This window comes from Salarias fasciatus, chromosome 22, assembly GCF_902148845.1.
Source record: "Salarias fasciatus chromosome 22, fSalaFa1.1, whole genome shotgun sequence".
NCBI lineage: Eukaryota > Metazoa > Chordata > Actinopteri > Blenniiformes > Blenniidae > Salarias > Salarias fasciatus.
Genome location: NC_043765.1, coordinates 7,457,154 through 7,480,323, shown reverse-complemented (window position 1 = coordinate 7,480,323; position 23,170 = coordinate 7,457,154). Strand labels below are relative to the sequence as shown.

Genomic DNA, 23,170 nt, shown 5'->3' with positions numbered 1-23,170 from the left:
AAGCTGAAATAACTGGCGTAATCCTGTTGGAGGGGGGAAACCGCATTCCAGCGCCGCAGCATAGGTGGTCATTTACAACCGGAGGCACACAGAATGAAAGTGGAACAAGTTGGAGGATCTGGTTCTTGCACTGACCTAAATGCAGACCATCGGTCAGACGTTGGAGCAACACACACGTCAGGCCGTGACGAAATGAGGAGACATTCTTTCAGTCTTTGAAGAAAAATTCAGCCTGAAGTATGTTAATATGGCTTAAAAGTAGTTTCTGAGTGAGGTAATTGTGCTGGATTAACGCTGATAAAATGTTGTCTTTTGCTTCAAGCCTGTGTCACTAGTTACGGGACGCCGCTGATGGCTGTGAACATGAGGTTTCTGACCGTGAACATGGTGGCGTGAGTGCAGCGTGGACGTTGTTGTGGTGCTGCTTGATTTTACTGCAGCATTTAATGACTTTGTTGGCTGCGTGCGGACGCCGGAGGCAGCGGGAGGTTCATCATGTGCCTGTGTGTTAATCCCGTCACTCAGCTGCCGCCGCCGCCGCTTTGTATCCCGCTGTCTAATGTACAAATGCCATAAAAATTAATCTGGGGGAATATTAATCTGGATGGTGTGGCTTACAGTTCTCACAAGTGATTACACGCCGCTCTCCGCCGCTGAAATGTCAGCGGCAGCTGCCCGAATTTAACTTGGGTGCAGACACGCCTCAGTTAATCTGGTCATCTCTACATCTAAATGCCACTCGGTGGCTTGCCCTTAATTTTTCCTGCCTCATGAGAACACTGATGACCTACAATTAGAACAGAGTGACTATAATCACAACTCAACGGTATGTGTGGAAATCTGACCGCTGGAGTCCAGAGAAATGCCTCTGAACGCAGGAGTTATGTCTCAGAGAAATGGGCTCTAACTTTCTGCATCGACTGAAATAGATAAATAATCTCCCATCACCCACTGCGGATGATTTGTCTGTATTTCTATGTCAGCTACTGCTGCCATTGTAACCCTAAAATTTATCTAAATCCAGCCTTCAGGCATCGTCACTTCACCATTTTCTGTTTTTAAATCTCCACAACATTCACACGCATTCAGGCACTGAGACAGCAGCGGCGTCAGCTGTTGATTTGTCTCACGCAATAAACAGTTTAACTGGATCATATGACTGACTTTCACTGTCAGCTGAGTTCTATTATTTATAGAGTCGGGGCCAGTGGAGTGACCCGATAAAGCTTTGCTTGTTTTTGTTTTCCAGTGAATCAATCGGCGCGGTAGGAAGTCTGGGATGGGAACTGTCTGACAATCTGGGTCAGAATTTTGGGTAGCTTGATTATTTTTGGCCAGAGAAGACAGAAGGTTCAGTCAAACCCAAACAAACAGGAGCAACTGTTTTATTCTTGACATTTTTAGAAAAGACATCACTCCCCTGTGTGACAGAAGGTTAATAAGATATTTTTTTAATAGGTTAAGCTTATTTAAACTTCGTGGAAACGTATTTGGTCTCGCCAAAGATTCAAAACACAGATAAATTGAGTTTCAGTCTGTCGTATTGACCTGTAAACTTCCCAGAAATTTGTTGCGTTTTCCTTCATTTTTGTGTTACATCAAGAATTTTCCTCCACTATAGCCTCTCAATGAGACAACAATGGGGAAAAATGGGCTTTGTGAACAGAAATCAAGATAATTGCGGGATTGTTCTTGTACCTGCGTCCGTTCCATGCCAGCGCCACACACGGTGTGGGGAAATTTCTCCGCTGGTCATTGTCTCTTTTGTGTGTGCTATTTTCTTTCGCCTCTCGCTGTGATGGGATTCCTGGAAGCCAAGGCTTTAGTCAGAGCTTAAAAATGTTGTTTCAGGTCTTACAGATGACGGGACGGTCAATCATAACCGAGTCTCACTGCTCTCGGCTTCAAAGCTTTCGCAGAATTCCTGCCCGTCACCAGGTCGTGTTATTTACAACATCCTGTGTCGGCGTGGACATGAGGATATATTCTACAGATTAGTTTACGCTGACTGGCTCGTGTGTTGCCTATTTACACGACTGAACACGGCATGTGCATACAGATCCAGTACTCTGTCTGCTGAACTTTGTTTTGGCATTTCAAGTGAAAACCAGTGACTCTCGAGCTGCTGATTGCACCCAGTGAGTCACTAAATGTGTCTGTCTGCTGTTTGCCACCGACTTTATCTGATTTTTAGTCACAGCAGCGTGTTGTGGTCGAATTCAGCACTTGAGAGCAGTGGAGTGGGCTTGAACCAGAAAAGTAAGGATGTGGGCTCATAGTCTGAAAACGGTAAGTTAATGGGCAATAAAAAGCTGCACAATAAAGCAAAGTTTATTTATATAAACTAAATAAAATCTGTTTAACAAAAAATGAATGTACAATTTTGGTTTTGGAACAAACAAAAACTGAATAAACTTGATTAAAAGTGATTGTTTGAAATTAATATGTTATATATTTGTCAAACGAGACATGAAAATAGGCAGTACATTTCTACACACCTTCACTTACACAACTATAGCTCATTTGCTGTTATTATAGAACCACAGGTATCTGTTTCTGGACTGTGTGTAATTTTAAGTACCTAAACAAAACCCTCAGAAAGGCCAACCTGTGGCCCACATTTATAAACAAACCATACATTTAAAAACCAGTCCTTTGTTGAATAAGCGCTCAGAGGCAACAGCAGGTGTTATATGCTGTTTTCTTCCCTCCATCCGTTTCAGTGAAGCTGCAGCTGACTGGACGAAGGCAAGGATACGCTCTTAGCAGGTCGCCAGTCCACAAGGCAAAACACACACAAACCCACATTTACACCTACGGGTGTTTTAGACACCAATTCAAAATAAATGCATGTTTTTGGACCGGGAAAACATTTACAAAGGCCTCCGACAACTCCAATTTGAACTGGCTGTATGCAGTGGATACAACATGGAACCATTCACAGGGTGCCTACATGTAAAGTTTGTGTTTAAAGATGAACATAAAACTCCTAAATGATGTAAAGCTCGCTCCCGCTTTGATCCCACCATAAGCGTGAGCTGGTAGTGAAAACTGAACTCTCATTCTGAAAGTCTTCCACATTATTAAAGAAGTTTCAAGGCAGCGTTTATCGGCTCCACGTTGTCATCTTAAAGCAGCAGCTTCTTTGCCTTTTTAGTGATTCTTTTTTTTTAGCTTTTTCCAGTAAAGATGAATAATAACTTGATCCTCTGGAGTAGCTTACTTCTCCTCAGCACTGAGGATAATGAGGCTCTCTGCTCCTAATGACGTTTTGCTTTGTCAAAGCAGCTACATATTTCTAAATCCTGAATGTGGTTTAAAGCCAATATCCTGCAGTGTGTAGCAGCGCAGAGTCGCTCTGTTCCCGCATTGCTCTGTAGACTCCTTTTGTAAACAGAACTGTGGTCTTAGTTGTGCGTCTGTGTTCGTTCTGCAGATTTTTAATTGCTGCTAACTACACCTGCAGGCAGCTATGGATTTAAAACCTCCTTTTAAGACGGTTAGTAGGTTAATGGGGCATATGGTGAAAGAGGGAACAAAATATACTGCCTTAAATCCCAGATAAATAACATGTGATTTAATTTAACCCTCTGATGACCAGGACTTTCGGGCTTATTTTGAAATTATGGCAGTGTAATTTCAAAAAAAACAAAGCTTAAACCTGTGACATGTCCTCTGGAGTGAAACATTTCTTTTCAATTCAGGTCCACCGGATCCTCTTTCATTCACAATTCTGTGGGTTCAAGCCCCCATTTCACCCTGTCCGTATGCAGAAGTGTCCTTGAGCAAGACATTTACAACCGAAAATGCTGGCAGTGGTGGTTGAGTCCCTTGCATGACAGTTGCTTCCACTGGTGTTTGGGTTAATGGGCGAAGGTGACTTCTGGAACTGCTGAAGCAGCGAAAAAAAGCACCTTTGAGTTAAATCCACTTTCCAGCATGGAAGATGGATGCTTGGATGTGTGTCACTCTGTTCAATGTCGTCTGTGATCGGACGTCCTTTCTGGAGAAGCACAAGGCTGTACTTCTCAGTTTCCTGGTAGTTTCAACATTTTCGGGGTGTCAGTCAGGAAGTTAAGACTTTGAGAAGTGCATCAACGGCGACAGAATAGGAATATAAAGGAAAACTACAGTAAATGCAAAGAGATCTGCTTAATTTTTACTATTGTTAAGACATCCTCCAGTTTCATAATAAACTGCCATGTTCCAAAACCCAGACTGAGCTTTGCCAGGTGTTTCAGCGCTGTTGTTTTCACTTTCCGACAGGATTACAGAAAAGGTAAAGGAGAGCAGGGACGTCATTGTGTATTTTGGCTGATGGCTTCTCATCCTGCAGCCGGTTTCGTCTCAGTTCGGAGTTGCACCAGCAGTTATCCTCCTCACTGGAGTCCTTCACACGCACACATGAACTCATCCATTTGCAACCTGCAGACTGTGTTGAAACATGTTACACTATTTCCAGTGGAGACGTTGTTTATGAGCGTGATCTTCTGGATATATTCTGTTTCAGGTAACTGGAAATATGCACCTCTTTATCCAGTTTCTCTTGCTTCCCATCGGAGCTGCTGTCATCTCCTGTTTGCTTTCCTCTTTAATGTTCTATTTTTATCTGCACATCCTGTCACGGTAACTAAAAATACTTAAAAATAGAAAGAAAAGAGCAAAAAAAAAAAGCTTCTTAGTCATGCTTCTTTATGACATTTTGGACACATTCAAAGCAACATCTGTGAACAATTGAATCTAAAAAAAAATCTTTTATTTCCAAATTAAGGTTTGGAGCTTTAAAAGCCTTGGCCCCGTAACACGAGGGTGTGTGTGTGTGTATTTGTGTGTGTGTCCTACTTCTTGGCTGTTGGCTCATAACCGTTGTTTTACGTAACACTCTTCATCCCACTTTGTCTGCTGTTGCCATGGTGAGGCTAATTTATACAGGCATTAAGAATTAGGCTTCTCTTGTTAACATGCACTGCGGGCCGACTCTGGCTTTTACACAGGAACACACACATTTAGATGGACATACACACACACACACACACACACACACACACACACACACACACACTGGCATTCGCACTGAGGATTTTTCAGGAGTTAAAAATGTGCATGCTTTTGTGCGCTGTTTGTGAGAGTGATATAAAAGCGAGCGGTAGCTGAGTGCAATGAGCAAAGTTCAATGTGTGTTTTGTGCAAAAATGTTTAACAGCTGATGAAAAAACTCTGTTGGGATTATTATAGGGAATAATTTAGAGGCGCAGCAGGGTTTGTTTGCATGATAGCCATCATGCGCAATATAAAAATACAAAATTCTCTTTACTGAGTTTCTGTGATTCTGATGCCGTCACAATATCACGTTTTGACTTCCTGCACATAATATATTTTATCATCACCACAATACAAAGTTCTCCAGATTCTATCAACCTCATTTTATTTAATTTATTGTGCTTGTTGACGTATTTTGAGCAGCTAATAAGTTTGATGGTGCGGGGTCTCCCAGTTCTTGAACAGCTCTGACATGTTTGCAGTCGTTACCTGGAAGCAGTGCTGAGGTCGGGTCAGGTGGAGGAGGGAGGCGACGCAATGTGAAATACGATGTGTCTGTGTGTTTGATATATAGCTCAGCGTTATTTACAAGAAGTTATCGCATTCTTATTATTACTTTGTTTGTTGAATTCTTGTTGTCTGTACTGGAACGTCATGACAACCCTGTTGTCCTCCATGGATAACAGAGAGTCGCGTTATTAAGGTGAATTCTACTGTCAGTAAGGAGACCTCTTCAGTTAAAGCCTTTGGAGGAATCTGAAAACAACTCAAAATATCACATTTAATGAGGTTTCGCGAGCAGATGTTTGAAAACCTTCATGCTCAAGTACAAAGCAAAAAGAGTGCATCCAGCGCCGTGGCCTGTAACGCTGGGGTCACGTTAATTAGTGAAATAGCCAAAGGCACTGGAAGGCCCAACATTTTTTGCATTTTTCAGCTGTTTTTTATTGACTTGCTGGGCTCTTATGGCCTTGCGTTTGGCCACACTGGCTATCTGTCTTTTCTTGTTTTAACAAGAATTGCTGTCTCAAAGTTTTATCTCTCTGACAACCAGCAAAGTTGCAGCTGACATTTACGTCCGTGCCGACTCCTCTAATTTATGTTATCATTGAGAATGTTAAGAAAGGCAACATAAAACTAGATTTATGATCTTCGTGTAATAAAACATCCTTCATAACAAGGTTATTTTAACCATGCCCAGCACAACTGATAAAATGTGAAGAAAATGAGCCACTGGAGGCTTTTATTTTGAAGGAACATACCCAGAAAGGGACTCTTAAAATGGAAATTCACAACTATTCTGTGATTAAAAAAATGGGGGAAAAAACCCTGTATGGCCTAGATGTGATGGTTAAAAAAAACAAAGCCCTCATCCAAAACATGCACCGACAACAACAGACAAATGCAGATGCACAAAGTACAAATTAGGTAATAATGTTGAAATAGATACAACAAAAGACACCAAAGACAAAGGTTTTTCTGATGCAGCCAAAGCCAGCGATCAGCTGGTGCTGGGATTAGTACATCAATGGAAGCCAAACGACCAAACTACACCAGAGGAGGGGTACATCCCCATCACATCTGGCAAATTGCACCTTTGTGCTCAGGCTGCTCAAGACAGAATATTATTGTCACATGTGCACAAAATACATATTGCAGAAGACTGTCCATGCACTCTGCTTTGTCCATATTCTTCATGTCAATCTGGCCTGTTAGTTGGAGCCATACGACCCTAGATGCCCACCTCTGAATATTTTCCCTTTCTGTCAGAGGAAAGAGGTAGAAGTGCATGAAAATGTAACTGTATTTTCACAAAACCAAAAAATGTTAAGCTTTACAGGTAAAAATGGGAAGAGTTTGCCATTTTTAGCAAGACGTCTGTTCCAAAAAACAGGGAAATCTCAAAATGCCATGCATCTTTCATGATTGTCACAGCTATAAATGTGACAAATGACTTGACTGTCCCCTTTTTTTAACTCTTTGTGAAATCTTCCTGTCACTTCCAGCCTGCTTTCTTCATCAATTTCTATTCTTATCTGCACATCCTATGATAACAAAAAAACACAAAAAAACATTGTGAATCTGGTGTCTTTTGTAATAAAACATCTTGCAGTGAAAACAGACCGTTTTTCGCTTCATTACTTCGACATTCATTATTTCATAGCTGGAGGCCAGAATTCAGAAGCAAACTGCTTCTGCTTCTGAAACGCTGCTGGTGAGAGCTGCAGATCCAGGTGTGGAAAAAAGACACTCATAGCCTAGCCACGGCTGGTGTGATGGAACTGAACAGCAAGAGAAAGAGCTCTGTTATTTGAAATAATGAGTCTTCATGCACCATAAACTTCAAATCCCGTTGTTTGAACTGATGTCCTGTTACTAACTGTTTCCCCTGAAGGCTACAGGGCCTTGCTCGCACCCGGTCGGTTCCCCCCTGGTATGAAGTGCAGATTAAGCCTGCATGACATTTTGCTGACCTTGACCTTTTTGTAACTAAAACGTGAGTGAGCGGCGTGCCACATTTTGTGGAAGATCCCTCAAGGGAAAGCTGCTTTATTTCATGAGGCTAAAATGTGTGAAAATATTGAACCCTTCGGACAGACGGCACAACAAAATAACAACTGAACAAGTGCTCTCTCATCCCTCTTCCCATGCTTTAATCACCAGATTGATGACAGCAGATTGATATTACCGGTACTCCAGGTGTCCGGCCCTCTTCGGCCACCTCCTCCTGCAGTTTGTGCCTTTTTGCTAAGCTGCAGTTCAGCATAATGATCAACTTGATTTTTTTTCACCACCCGAAAAAAAAACAAAAAAAAAAAAAACAAAAAAACTCACGCACCACATTTGCGAGGGTGTTTAAGGCGTGTGAATGGACTGACTGGCAGCTGTATTCAGCCGGGCGAACAGCTGGCACCGGACCAGGGCTTCGCTGCGAGCGGCCATTGTTGTTCTCGGTCTGAAAGCCTCTTTAGGCCAGACGAGCGGTGACACCGAGAGGTGCGGAGGAAAAGTTTTTACCATTCAGTGGCTGCGCTCAACTCTTTTGTGATGGGGTGTGTGTCTTTATCTACAAGTTAGTGCTCATTTAGCACATTTAAATGTTCAGTTTGATTTGAGGGGGTCCTGCTAGGGCTGGGAAAAAGTTTTGGGGAATTCCAAAGACCTGTATAGAAGTCTGAAGATAAAGCATTCCACTCATGCCACAGTTGTGTTTCTGTAGTGGAGTTTACGAGTTAACGAAAACTAATAGTTAAAGTAATTAAGTTTTCCATCTCAACGCTACCGCTTTTATGAATGTGACACAATAACTTTTAGAGCTGCAAGGGTCAGGCGAAGAAAACAACTGTCAACAATAAAAAGCAAAAAAAACGACAGTCATACAAATCCTAAAAAAAGTTTATAAAATGCTGTTAACATGTCACAAAACTGTGGATACATGTTGTTTCTTACCGCCTGAGGTCCTTTATGTTAGTTCAGGATCAATAATGGGCTGCTTCCAAAATAAGCTGGAGTTTCATGAAATAGTAACTGTTACAGCAGCTTTGGCTCATGAAGACATTCTCTCATTATCAAAACAGCCAGACAGCAGCTGTAAAATGGTTTTGTGCTTAACAAAAGTAGCAAACTTTATTAGAAGTGACTGCCCATCTAATTTTCTGATTCTTCAAGTTAGTTAGTTCACGTTTAATTAACATCACTCGATGTACAGATTTAAAACTGTACAAACTCCAGACGTATTTTAAGTAAGATGCAGGCTGTCTTAATAAAAACAGGTCTGAGCTTTTTTTCGTCTGTATGAGAACATGAACAAGATCATCAACTTATTTTACCGTATCTCATTGTTTGGTAAGTTTGTGACTCCCTGAAAACGAACGTCAGACTCACACTTTGAATTTGGTCGCATCTCCATCTTTCAGTGTGTGAGCCCTCTGTATGACTCTGAGGTAAATACGAGGCTGTTTTCCCTGTTTGGATTGTGTGAGTGCTGTTTTTTCCCGTCTCTCATGTATTCTCTGCTGACGGTCGAGAGTACTCAGTCGTTCCCACGAGGTTTCATCACGGCTGCAGTTATCTTTCGTGTACCATTTAGAAACATCATGTTATTGACGGGACTTGAAAGTGAACAGCTTGCTCAACCTGCTGCTGTTTTGTACACAATTTAGCCTTGAAGTGTCTTATTCTCCGTCATTGAGCTTCGCCTGAAACCACAGGAGATCTTCAGGAAGTGGCCTAAGTGCTCCGAACGCTGTCCGGCCTGTTCTCTTATTATCCAGAGAGCATTAGGTAACAAGATGTACCATCATTTTCCACCCACTGCTCCTCTTTTAGGGGAGTGAATCAGAAAGTAAGAGAGAGATACGTGGACGGAGGAAACTGTGCTGCTGAACATCCCGAGAACATCCAGAATGGACCAACATGCTTCGGAGCATTACAGCATGTACCTGCTGTCCTGTCAGTCGCAGTGAGGGTGAATTAATGTAAGAATCTCTCCTTACGACAAGAAATGTGTATTTCAAATTATTATTTAATATCAATAACTTCAGTAGTTTATATCTGATTGTGAACATTTGTGATAGTTTGATTGAAAACTAAAATATTCTACAATCGCACCAGAAGAAAATGCAGATTTTTTGCTCAAATGTATGGGAAGGTTTACTGTTTCGGTCTTCTTAAAAAGTCTGTACACATAGCTTAAGCTTCAAAATAGTTATATTGCACTAGTATTCTGACTATATTGGTGAATTTCACATATAAATATTTTTGTATCTGTCTGTAGTTTATTTGATGAAAGCAGCATTGCCTAATGAAGATTTACAAGGATCAAAATGTAATTTAAAAAAGAAATCAATAAACAAATGTGACTTTGTGTGTGCAACGATTCCTATTTGAACTTTCACCTATGCTCGGCTCCTGTCACTAGCATGGAACCAAACCGAAGGCATTCTAATGCATTTCTGGCTCCATATGACCAACCAGCAGATTCATCCCTCCATCCATTGGTCCGAATGATGCATTAGCGGAGTCACGGCGGTCAGGGTCCTCAGTGTTCGAGGGAGCTGCTATTAATAGCCGCGGCAGTATCAGTCTCACTGGTGTATTGTTCCCGCACAGCAAAACAAGGATCTAGTCTTTCCTCGGGGTCCCGTGTCGGGTCTTTGTGCGGCTATCTGTCTGCCACACAGGCCCAGAAGAGACGCTATCAAGTTGCTGGTTCAGTCGTTTCTTGTACCGTAGGGGGCGGAGGGGGGTGCATGCCTACATTTGTATGACGACATGAGACTTTCCCTGCCCCCCCACACACACACAGAGGTATTCTGTCATCCAGACACACGATAAGATAGATGGACGAGTGCAGGGGGACAAAACTGGGTGCATTCAAACTCAGGGCCTCACATCCTGAATGATACAAGCACACTGGGGGAAAAAAACACACACACAAAAAAATCCAATGGCTTGTTTGTCACATCGTTTGGCAAACTTGTTTAGCTGGCGACGGGGGAGAGTTCGTCTTGTTAGTTGGAGGAGGAGAAGCAGACAAAAGAGCGAAGCTGAGGAATCTGCATCTGATTCCTCTGCTTGCCTAGTCGAGCGTGATTTGATTTGACAGAATCTGTCTCTCTGTTTACCAGCTTCAAGCATGAAGGCGTCGACTGTATTTTCCTGGACTTTTCCTACAAGACAGAGATCAAGCCTCCTCTGCCTCCTACAAACTTCACAGTTATCACATCGTTATTGCTGAGGTTAAGAGTTGAGCCGTTATTTCTGTGTCAGATGGATTTGGTTGCGGTTTTAACCCCTCAGTGTGTGGATTAATTTCTTCAGTGTTTTGTTGTGGCCAGGTTGGAGAACGTCTGTGGTCCCAGTGAAATGAAACGGAGCCGTCATCTAAATAATCTAAATACAGTTTATACGATTAACCCTGTTTTTAAGTGGCGTCACTTCACACTCTGGTGTAGTGGTGGTGTTGACCTTTTGCTTTCTCAACCCACACTACACTGAAGTGAGTTTTGAAGATAAAGGCGATGGGGAGATACATGCAGCACTCTGATCCATCCAGGTGCGGCTGGAATGTGTGAATAGCATTTAAAAGTCAATCGTTTTACCAGTTCTTTCTTTAACTTTTAAGAGCTTTGAAGCATCTTTTTATATTTTTTTTTTACATTTTACAAGTGAAAATTATGGCCCCATGTTAAAAAAAAAGAAAAATTTTAAACTGATCTCAGTAAATATTATACTTTTGATATTCATGAGTTATAACTGAAGAAAAAAATTACTTTTCCAGCATCCTGGTGACCTTTAAAGATTTCACTGTGTGGTTAAAATCCAAGGCCACTGAGCTGAGTTTGCTTCTTTCCTTTAATCGGTGCTTTTCTCAACAGAACGCGAACAAAATTGTACTGAAAAGCACAATGTCAAATATGAACGTTGTGTAATCATTATGTGAGGTTGTGATTCAGTTATCCCTGCAGATTTGTCCCTTTGGGGTGCTTGATCTCCGCTCCATCATTATCTGACAGCTATATTTGGACGCCTCGCCGTCTATTTTCAGCCGGCTCCCTGAGAGCCCACGCGAGTCATGTTGCATTCCACATCTCCGGCTTTAAAAAAAGGTTAAAATCTGGCAGGCAGCTGATGATAAATATAGGTATGGGGACAAACGATATAAGAGACTGATTAGGTAAATGAAAATCTGTATTTTTGTGAAATATCGAATTAGATTATTAGACTAATTACAGCAATCAGATGTTGAACCGAAAGGATGAATATGGAATGGTGAAAGACTTTTTCTAGTGATTTTTTTTTTGCAATTAATTATCTGACTTTCACCTTTTGTGCCGGGGGTTATGTAATAGGTATGAAGCTGAACTTCAGAATAATTTTCAGTTTTATTAAACTGTTTTTTATTTCATTTTCTCATCTATATGTACCTGAGTCCCACAGTCTTACAACACCGTTAATCCATCCATCCATCCATCTATCCATCCATCAATCCATCACAGGTCTACATCCCTCGAAGTGTTGGTGGTCATTGGAGCCGAGGCGTCCGGATAACTATCAGAGTCCACTCTGAGAAAATCGACAAATACAAGCAATATAGAATCACCAAGTCACCTTAAATTTAGGATTTTTGGAGAATGAATGAATGAATGAATTAATTAACTTTCTATATTCCAAATATGAAATAGGAATCCAATATGTTGATCCAATGTTCCCTCAGTTATTGAAAAAGTCTTTTCTTTGATTCGGTGTTACATAAATGATAATATATATATTTTATACAACATATTTACAATCAGTTAAAACCCAAGCAGGTACAGGCACAACACGCAAACTCCTCACGAAAAGGCCCCGAGGGTCTAACTGAGGATGTTCTTGCATGGAAGCAATGCATTGGTCACTTCTCCGCCGTGTTGTTTGTATATTACCCTAAACACAGCACTTATCTGCGAGTTTAGCAGAGCGTTTTCGTCATGTGTTCTGTGACTGTCATCGGATTTCAAGTGGCTCTTTGGGACAAAAAAATGAAGAGAAACCTAAGTTACCAAATATGGTCTCTTATCAGATGAGCGAGTGAAGAAGCAGCAGATGCTGGGCGTGTTGTGACTTCTTAGCGTGGCTCCTCTTTGTTTTTTAAACAGCTGTCAGTCAAACTGCGGCGCGCGCGCGCACACACACACACACACACACACACACACACACACACACACACACACACACACACCGCTCGTAATGAGAAGTGACGGGAGCCGTGGCACCTTCCTGAGGAGTAACTGTAGCAGGCTGAGAGGTTACATGTTCGCACAGGCTCTGAATGCTGCGCGTCCACTTCACACATGGCAGCCATCACCAACAGAGCCTGCTCTGTGCTGCGTTGCACAACGCTCGCTGCACTCCGGTTAACCCCTCTGTTGACGCGGTTTTCGTGTTAACTGAGTTCACGATGCATCACCGGCTCCAACGCTCAGTGCATCTGTGTGAGATCTCTGTCTTTCCTCTGTCGTCTCCTCCAGGAGTGTCATCCCGAGTGCCGGAGATCATGGCGGCTGGCACCCACTCCCCCGGGGGGCCCAACGGCATCATCCGGAGTCAGTCCTTCGCAGGCTTCAGCACCTTACAGGAGCGACGCTCACGGTAAGCACAGAAACAGTTCATCAGCAGCTGACTGTCATCGGCTGGAGCTGCTCAAGTCTGATTCAACAATTCGGTTCAAGAGAGGAAGGCGAAGTTTTTCTGAAATCCTCTCTTCAACTTGACACTGAGTTATGTTTAAACATGGTGTTTAATTGGAGAGTGAATCTGTTCAGTCAGTTTTATCACTTCATTTCAGTGTCTAATAATTAGTAATTGATTAGGTTATAAAGAGAGAATTACTCAGTGACAGTCGCACCGTTTTACCCTACCTACCTTTTTTCTCTCTTCTGGAATTTATATTAAACTGGAGATGTTACTAATCTGTTCCATCCTTGATGTTAGTATTTATGTTGCCGCCAAGTCAAAGTGCAGCCGTCAGAACTCTTCCCTGTCTTTGAATACCATTTTCACATGTATCCCATCTCTGAATATGATCAGGCTTTTATATTTGTCCAGTCCAGTCGCACAGACGGCAGGAATTTACTAATGTGGAGCTGAACTGCATGATGATCAGCGATCCCCAGCATATCTTCAGCTCCTGAATCCTTATGAGGACACAACCACATGTCAAACTTTTTTCCCTGGTAATTTCTATTCGCAGCCACGCCAAGTTGGTGGTGAGAAGTTGCAGATCGATATCGGTCCTGCGAGATAAGACTTTTATCTGTGTTCTTGCGTCTTTGAGTCATCTGGGGCGGCTCTTGCTTTATCGCTACAAGACAAAGCCCGCTCACACTCACGTCTCAGATATATCTCCCTCGCCGTGTCAGACTTTCGGTAATGGCGCCGCGTCCTCCTCGCCGGGTCTGGCTTTGCTCTGAGAAGCTGTTTGAAGGCTGTTCACCCTCTTCATCCCCCAGTTCAGACACTGAATGGGGTAATTGGTTGGAATGACTCGACTGTGTGGGCGACTGACAAGTTACCATTATGATAATGAGTGAGGTGAAAAGCTGCAGAGATTCTGCTTTTTAAGCCGCTGGAGTGTGTCAGTGTGTGTGTGTGTGTGTGTGTGTGTGAGGGTCTGTCAGTGCGTTTTCACTTGGGCATTGCATGTATCCATCTTCCATGTGTGTGTTTACGCATGCATGCAGGCTATGTGTGCAGAAGGGTGCAGATTTATAATTACAAGCCGGCGTGTGTGTTTCTATGGAGAGGCCGTGCCGCACTACAGTGACCCCAAGGCTACGCAGCGCTCTCGTTCAGAGTTGCCCTACATTTGTGGCAGCTTCACTATCTCTTGCTGCAAGACGTGGCACGTTCCAACTTGTCGCACGCTGCAATTGTTTGGTTTTTTTTTTGTTTTTTTTGTGGCAGCATCCCTGAAATGACTCTGGTATGATTTTATTAAGACAAGATTGATGGCGTTTGTCAGCTATATCTGTAATGGCCTTCAAAGCGGAGATGTGCTTGATTGGATGTGAAGAGTGTGAGCTGAGGGTGATTAATTTATACTCTAACCTGCTATTCGTCAAGTATAGATATGTGGCCCATAACCAGGATTATACACCGATTAATTTACAATCGATATTTATAATTTGTCATTTGTTTTAATTAGTGGTTTGATCCCTCACCTCACTCTGTCCATATGTTGAAAGCAAGACACCAAACCGAGTTTCCCTTACTTGAGCTTGAGCACCTTGCAGTTGAGGATATTGTGATGACGATACTAACAGTGTAAATCTTTGTTTATGAGACAGTTTTTAGACAAACTCAACGCTTTACATATCAAAGACGGGAATCTTGGGTACAGCTTTATACTTGCTTCTCACACCAAAACCCACATATAGCCTTATTTCCTCAACCCATCTGCTGCACTGTGCACATTAGAGAGCTTCCTCATTACACATAAGCAATGTGAAAGTGCAGCTTTACTGAGGAGTGATGAGACTGTGAGTAAATCAGATGTCCTACTTTATTTGCTGCCGCAATATGTGTCTCTGTTTGTTGGCTTGTCTCCTCTGAGATCGCGACAGTTGTGAATGAGCTGCTGGAGGATTGAAGCCACTGAAGATCACTCGAATGTCATTGATCGCCAGCAGCATGTTTGTCTTCATCGCTTTAGATAATAAATAGAGTGACCTTCCAGGATCTGCTGCCGGTTCATATGATTGTCTGCACATATGTGTTATTGATTAGAGACGTGTTTTTTCTTTTGTTGTTGTTGTTGCTGACGTTATTGGAATAGTATGTGGGCAGTAATGTACGACTGACGGATGTGGCGTTGAAGGAGTTCTCTCAGTCTGACAGATGAGATGAATTCATGCTGAGACTGGCCCATGGGCATGTTCAGCTGCAGAGTAACACAGAAGTGTGCCATGTGTGAGGATGCTGCTGTTGGTAGCCGGTGGCATCGCTGTATTCAGTACTGTAGAGATTTAGTAGTTGTTAATTAAGATGACGTGCGAGTAGTTTTGTAACGTCTTTGCTCGGACGATGTTTGTACCCAAATGTTCTTTATTCTAATAGTTTTTTTTTTTAACCAAAAAATGTAATTCTGGGAAGAGCAGCTCTTTGTGAACCCCTGTGTTGCTCTGATCTGTGTACTGTGTTTTTTGTGGTTGTTGCATCAGGTGTAACTCTTTCATGGGGAACTCTGCGGTGCAGAAGAAGCCTCAGTCCAAGCCCAAGAAGCCCCACCTGTCAGGCCACAAGGGCGGCAGCAGCTCCAGAGAGCCGCAGCCCAAAAGACTGGAGGAGGTTTACAACGCTCTCAAACAAGGACTGGAGTGAGTGTCTCACACCTCGGTTTCACAGCTTCCTGTTGTATGTGCACTTCATGTTAATCTTGACTCCTCTGTCCTAAAGCGAGTATCTGGAGGTTCATCAGACCGAGCTGGACAAACTGATGTCTCTGATGAAGGACATGAAGAGGAACTCTCGCCTGGTGAGACATCTTCATATTCAGGACCCGTCGGTGTTAATTTATGATTGATCTGTACATGAGAACTCTTTTAACTCCTTTATTAATTATTTCTGAGAAGACCCTGAAGTGACCGAATATCAACCTCATTCATCATTCATGTTCCCTATTGTTTTTAACTCTGTATCTAAGATCTAAAAAAATCTGACTTTTTACACCCAAAAACTCAATTTCAGTCAACTAATTTCACTTATATATGATGTATTTGGTCGACAAATCTGAAAAATATCCAATTTTACAGTGAGCTCTTAAAGATTGGTCACTGTCATGTGAAACAGTAACTGTGCACAACTGATCCCGTATCTTATCTGATCTGTATTACACAATGTGGCCATGACGCATATATTTTACAACAATCCAGTTACTGCTTACAATTTCATTTAACGTGTATTATTGTTTTTATGTTTTTATTGCACACAGATAGATTTTTCATACAGACTCGTGCATCTGCTTGAACTATGCAAGGGAAAACAAATTTGAGTATTCACGTTCGACAAAATGTTCCCATGAATCCGACAGTAACGTTTGAAGTTGCTATTTTACTTATGTGTATTAGATAAAATACATTGTTATCACTGTTTTTAATTCGTAGATGAAGGTTGAAATTTATTGAGATCCCTGCAGTCGTACATACAATACACACACAGACAGAGTTAAAAGAAAGTTTAATCTGCTCCTTCATTTGATGTAAGACAAATGCAGGCTGATTTGAATTCTATAAGCAGCCGCAGATGTGCTTCCTTGACTAACTGCGCATCTGTCTGTGTGTCTTTATTTCTCTCTCTCTCTCTCTCTCTCTCTCTCTCTCTCTCTCTCTCTCTCTCCTCCCAGGGAGTGCTGTATGATCTTGACAAGGTAAGTTGATGGAGGGAGGGTCTAATGTAACAAGCAGTCCAAGTTTAGTGTGTGTGTGTGTGTGTGTGTGGGTGTGTGTGTGTGTGTGTGTGTGTGTGTGTGTGTGTGTGTATGTGCGTGTTGAGTGGAGCTTTGATGTCGGAAGCAGAGTTGAAAGGCGAGGTGGAAAAAAAAAATGGATAAAGGCACAAGAGTGGAAGGAGGAGAGGAGGAGAGTGAGGAGGAAGAGGGGAATAATGAAGATGAAAGGGGAAGAAAATAAGTGATGAGGCAGCTTACAAGGGACCATCAGCAAGAATGAAGAGCAAACGGCACAGAGGAGGAACACGACTCACTTTAAGCCAGTCTGTAGTGTTCTGACAAATAGGAAGTACATTCATTCTTTGCATTCAATTTCAGTGGTTAGATTCTAGTTTTCAAAACTTCACATTTCCTGTCTGATACTGGAAATAATGATTCACAGGTGTTCATGCTTGAAGCTTTACTTTGGTTACAGCCTTCAACGTCCACCCTTCATTTTGTTGTATTTTTATTTCTCTTTTATCGATTGTAAGAGTAAAACTGGGTTTGACAACATAACAATAATTCATCATATAGAAATATACAGTATGTAATAACAGGATTACAGACATTCTCACCAATCTTCTGGAAATGTACAAGCGAATAATATCTTTCCGATCCTTATTCCCCCAGGTGTTCTTGAAATCCTCAGGTTTAAATGTTAAAGCTTCTGCTCTAAACCATTAGAATCTCTAGATAATTTTTTACATGCTCATCTTGTGACAAAAATCACCTAAATGGTTATTCCCTTTTTCAGTAGCAGATAAATGCATCATAGAGCCTCTTGAATCTACACAAACACTCCCTTATGGGTGGTGATCAGACCTCTTGTTTTTTAATTTCTTGTCATGTTATAAGTTTGCTTGGTTATTGAAGTATTGACTTAACCTCGGTATTAAATGTTATTCAGTTTAGGTTTTATTTTCTTTTGACTTCACATTTGTTTCAGGTTGCTAATTGTAGACCGCAGGTGAAAATTAAGCAGTTGAAGCCTCATTTACAGTGTTTTCTTTGTGTTTTTTTTTATTTTAAATTAATATAAAATTAAAACTGATATAGATGTTCAATTCATTTTCTGTTTCTCTCTTTGTGCAGCAAATCAAAACCATCGAGAGGTACATGAGACGTCTGGAGTTCCACATGAGCAAGGTAAATGCCGTCGTATGAGCTGATGAGCTGAAGGTTTGTGTCTGTTGGAGACAGATCGTATGAGTGTTAAGTATTCAGTCACCAGTCTGAGGTCTTTCCTCTGTGTCTGAGAGGCAAGTTGAAGAATGTCGATTAGGAGCTGCTACTTCAATACCTTGTCTCACCTCAAGCCTCTCGGCCTCTTATTTCACGCACGCAGCCACTGAAATAGGACAATGCTGATGCAGTTTTTCAGCTTCTTCACACTAACTTTGGCATTTCAAACCTTTGAGTCTGTCAGGGTAATTATGGAGCAGAATGTCAGCAGTTTACTTGGCTCGCTCGACAGAATCAGACTCTGTTAGAAAAGGATAGAACTCAATACAAAGGTCATTTTGCTGTTCATGGATTTATGACGTAGGCTCCATCACTCTGCAATGTTTTCAGCAAAATATACTTTCTTATTTGCAAGTAAAAAGATTGTTAGATAGATCAACAGCAGAAAACAAAGAAATAACTGTAAAGGAAATGTACATAAATGGTCTTCTTTGTCTTCCGGCTGCTTCCTTCAGGGGTCTCCACAGTCGATCATACGACTCACATGTTTGATTTTGTCACAACTTTTTCGACCAGATGTGTTTACTGAACCAACTGGAGTCATTCATTCATCGGTCTGGCACCAGAAGTACACAGAAAATGCTTTTTAAATGGCTGGTTAGATACTGGAAGTCTGCAGAAGTACGAGGTGAATCCAAACCATCATCGTCACACTATAATCTCCAGACCACTGCCAATGTGCACAAATCTGCAATATGTTGGGACCAAACTTTCATTTATTCCAAAGTAACTATCCATCCGTCTAATGGTAAACAGAAAGTGGAAAAGCCCGGACATCACTGTCCTCAGTAATTTCCTGTAGATTGTCCTGGGGGACCTCGAGCCTTTAACCAGGTCAGACAGCACATGTCGTATCTCAGGCGAGTCCTGTTCCGCCTGCAGGCCTTCGCTCAGTCCGCCTGCTGCACCTCCAGCAGGAAGTTAGCTTACCGAACTCCTGGACCACTTCAGCTGGCTCCAGCAGCTCCTCGGCCTGTGGTGCAGAACACTACAACCCTGCAGTGAAAACCACTTTCAGCTGCTTTTCTACACAAACTCTTTTAGTATTGCATGTATTAAATTGATGATTTATCAAAATGCAGCATATTAAAACTGAATAAAGTAAATAGGTGATAAGATGGGATTAAAGGTTAACAGTCGTTTGAAATTTACTGTCCAAGGCAAAAAAAGGAATAAAATGTTCCAACTGAATTCCAAAATCGACTTTGCAAAGAGGCCAATATTGGGGTGATACGATCACGTTGTTTTCGTCCAGTTGACAAGTGGACGGCAGAATTTTGCTCAGCCTGCAGGCGAGTGAAGACATACCTGGTCCAGTGTAGAGCTGAAGTCTAGACAGGATGTTGCAAAGGTATGAATCCTGCCTTCATGACAGAGTTGTGCAGCCTAGCAAATTTGAGAGCACGGTCAAAAGTGATGCCTGCGGCTCAGCAATAATTGACATTATTGCTCTTGCATAAACATAAAGCAGGATTATTTGGTTAAAAGTAATAATTTCATGAAATATTTTCAGTATAAAAAAAAGATTTGCAGCCTTGTCTGTGCCTCTTTAAGGCAGTCAAACAGAGTCTGAACAGAGGAGGGATTATTGGATTGCATGGGGAGATATATCTGAAGGTCATCTGCAAACAATGAAAGAAGATATTGTGTTTCCTGAAAATAAAACCCCAGAGGAAGCATAAATAAAAAAGAAAAGCTTTGAGTTTCTCTTTAAGAATGTATAAACTTCCAGCTGTATTCAGGTCCTCAGGGATGACATCCAACAGCCGTGGACCATAATAATAAAAAGACAGCTTCCACTTAAGTTTTTGTCTCAGAACAGCTAAAAACCGTCTACCTTAGTACCAGAGGGATCTGTAAAGACCCATAATTTAAATAGTGAAAGCATGACTTTTACTCAGTTAGGCTCTCTCCTTTTTTATCTGCAGAAAGAACCCTGAGATACTTAAAAAAATTCATTATTTCTAATTGAAAAAAGTGAAGAAGTGTTTTTTTTTTTTTTTGGTTTGCAGTCCACATATGAGGACTAAATAAATGAATGCTGCTCCCTCCTGTTTATTTCTGTCCCCGGGACATATAACAGACCTGAGCCGATCCTGCAGGTTCATAATGCCGCTGCGGATCAAAAACAGATTTTTGGCCCCGAACCGGTCGGTGCGTTTGGCTCATGCAGAGCTTTTCAGTAAGACTGCTGTGTTCCACTGGCATTCCTGCTTCTCTCTGCTTCTTGTGTTGATATATTAGGGAAGTCTCCAGCTGTTTCTGCCGTTGATATGAAAACTTCCCCACTAAGGTTGCCAGTTAAGGATTTTCTCCCCCCCCCCCTGCATCCTCCTTTGTAGTTTCCTCGCAGGTTGCCAGTTGGGCACATTAATCCCCGACAAGGTTAGCGAGGCTGAGTGACTTTTTTTTCCCCTCTGCGCTCACGTCTTTTGTGGTCCCGAAATGGTCTTTCTCGCTGTGCGTCAAATCAGACGTGACAGCAGGCAGTCTGAACACACACGCCCAAACAACAGCGCGGCTCCAAAGGTAACCATGGTTACCCCACCGCCGAGCCTTTTGAAGTCTCGAGGAGCTGGAGGGAGCCGTCCACCGGGTGACGTTAACCCCTTTATGTTCGCGCACGTCCTGAGACACAATGAAATACCAATCTTCAGATGCTGAGTCCAAATCGAAAAGTGTAAACAAGGCAGAGAGAGAGAGAGAGAGAGAGGGTTTTTGTTGCGTCGCACGTGTTTCTTGAGGCTCGAAGGCGAACGGTGAATCTGGGTCGGGGCAGTTAGTTTCTGCGATTGACGGCGTCCTTTCGCGTGAGCAAAAACAAACACAGCAAGGGATGCAGAGGGAATTAAAAGACTAACGAGAGTCAACTGAAAACAGGTAATGATGTCTTCTAAACTCAGCGACTCGCTTCAGCTGTGGACTCCGGGGAGGAAACGAGAAGAAGACATCAGTGCCTGTTCTGCCTTGTGAGGGTGTCACAGGATGCTGTTAAACAAACACACTCTCAAAAACCTTCTCTGCTTAACATCCTGCGTCATTTTAAAGCTCCTTGTCTCTTTATTCAAGCTCTTTACAAAAATAGACTTGAATGTGCTTGTAAATATTTGAAATAGCGACAAAGTTTGTGATTCATCTCGTCAGGCAGGTAAAAAGCCTCAAAAGTTGAAGCAGAATATTGAAGTTAAATTTAGCAAAGCGTTTGCTTTCTAAATATATAGACCTGCTCTTTTGCTCAACTCTGTCTGTCAATGTGAAGTTTCTTGATCCGAGATGAATCAAGTTTAATAAAAGATTTATTGTTCAGGTCCACAGATGTTTTGGGCTTCATTTAGATGAGGAAAACAATCAAATAGACATCTTATGATCGGAATAAAGCAGATCGCTGATTCACTGAAAGTGAAAGTTGCCTCTAAACTCGATCCAAGTTGTCAACTTTTACCTTTGAAATGTTGTTTTCTGGCCCATAAGCAATAAATGTCCCTAAAATGTTGCCATTTTGTATGATCTTGGACAGTAATTCAATTCTTTTATTCCTTTCCTTTTTTTTTTTGGAAGAACAACATTTGAAACCCATTGACTTATGATTTGATAAATAAAGTTAGCAATTAAATTGGAAACAACTGACATACAGACGAGTTCCGAGGAATGATAACTGAATAAATCTCACAATAAACAACAGAGTTTATGCTACTGATCCAGGACACAGCAAAGCAAACACACAAGTATTTCCTTAAGGCCTCGTTCTGCCAAGGCTGTTGTACTCTCAGCTTGTAAACGTACGTAGACTTTACTGATATACAGCAATTTTACTACTTTAGTAGAGTCTTTCTCCATCATTGATATGATTAATTACGTCCACCAGTCAGTCAGCCTGTTCATTGGTGAAACTGAATTCATCAATATTTTTGTACAGGACTGATTCCATCATATTTCATTAAGCTCCTCAAAAGTGTCCTAAAGGTGCATGGAGCAGACTGTTCAGCTTTGAGGATGCTGGATGTGGTTTGACTGATGAGAAGTTGTTCCATGATTATGTCTTGCCCTTTTAAGTTACTATTTTTATCCTCGGGGTGTAATTCGCCAGGAAATATACTGACATACTCACATCTCAGGGTCAATAACTTTCTCCCTTTAAAACAGTATTTAAATCCACCTCAACAACAGACCAGACTTAATCCATCAAATAATGTATTCTGCTTTATAAGAGAATTAGGGCTTTCAGCCAATAAGTATTAGGATATTCAAGGTAACTGAGAGATCACATGGAACTCATATTCTCATAAGTAGCAAACTTTCGCTTATCATTAGATTCAGTTTGAAAACTTAGTATTTGAATGAAATAATGACATTTTTGAGCTCAGTCTATTGTCATAAAGTGAGTTTTTCTCACTATTTAGATCATTCACCTTTTCTTTTCTTGTTGGTGAAGATATAAAAAAAGTACTTTATAGAATAGTTCAGTACAGCTTTAGAAAAAGAAAACAATTCCATGCATGACTGAATATGCAAAGAAAACATTGCTTGAAAATGTGAAATCTGAATGATCCTGTAACCTGTTAAAAGTGCTGAACAGTGTTGACGTCCGGTGTTCCAGCAGCTGTGAGGCACGGTGCGCATGAACGTGTCTGTCAGTGTGTGTGTGTGTGTGTGTGCTCGGGCTCAGGCGTGTCTCTTTGTGCGGGACAGCTGCCGTGAGGGATGACTTAACAATCATCCATCAGCAAGTTGTTCGCCGGTGACTCACATCAGGCCGCGCTTTTGTTCCCGCGCTGCCTGCAGATGTCTGAGCAATAATTGGCGCACACGGAGGAAGCAGGTGGCTCGATGCAGCCGCTGCCGTGTCCTGCACGGGCCAGAGTGTGTGTGTGTGTGTGTGAGCGCCGGCCGCCGGTATCGGCAGGGCGTCGTTAAAGT

The 23,170-nt window shown here is 41.9% G+C and overlaps 1 protein-coding gene across 2 annotated transcripts in view; it reads left to right on the top strand.

Moving 5' to 3' along the window:
• The window catches only part of ripor2 (RHO family interacting cell polarization regulator 2), a 59,629-nt gene that overhangs the window by 21,492 nt on the left and 14,967 nt on the right, over nt 1–23,170 (top strand). For both annotated transcript variants that reach the window (XM_030120865.1, XM_030120866.1), the window contains exons 2-6: nt 13,053–13,173; nt 15,744–15,899; nt 15,979–16,057; nt 16,925–16,948; nt 18,104–18,157. In XM_030120865.1, coding sequence (XP_029976725.1) covers nt 13,053–13,173; nt 15,744–15,899; nt 15,979–16,057; nt 16,925–16,948; nt 18,104–18,157 — 434 coding nt within the window. The remainder of the gene's footprint in view (nt 1–13,052; nt 13,174–15,743; nt 15,900–15,978; nt 16,058–16,924; nt 16,949–18,103; nt 18,158–23,170) is intronic.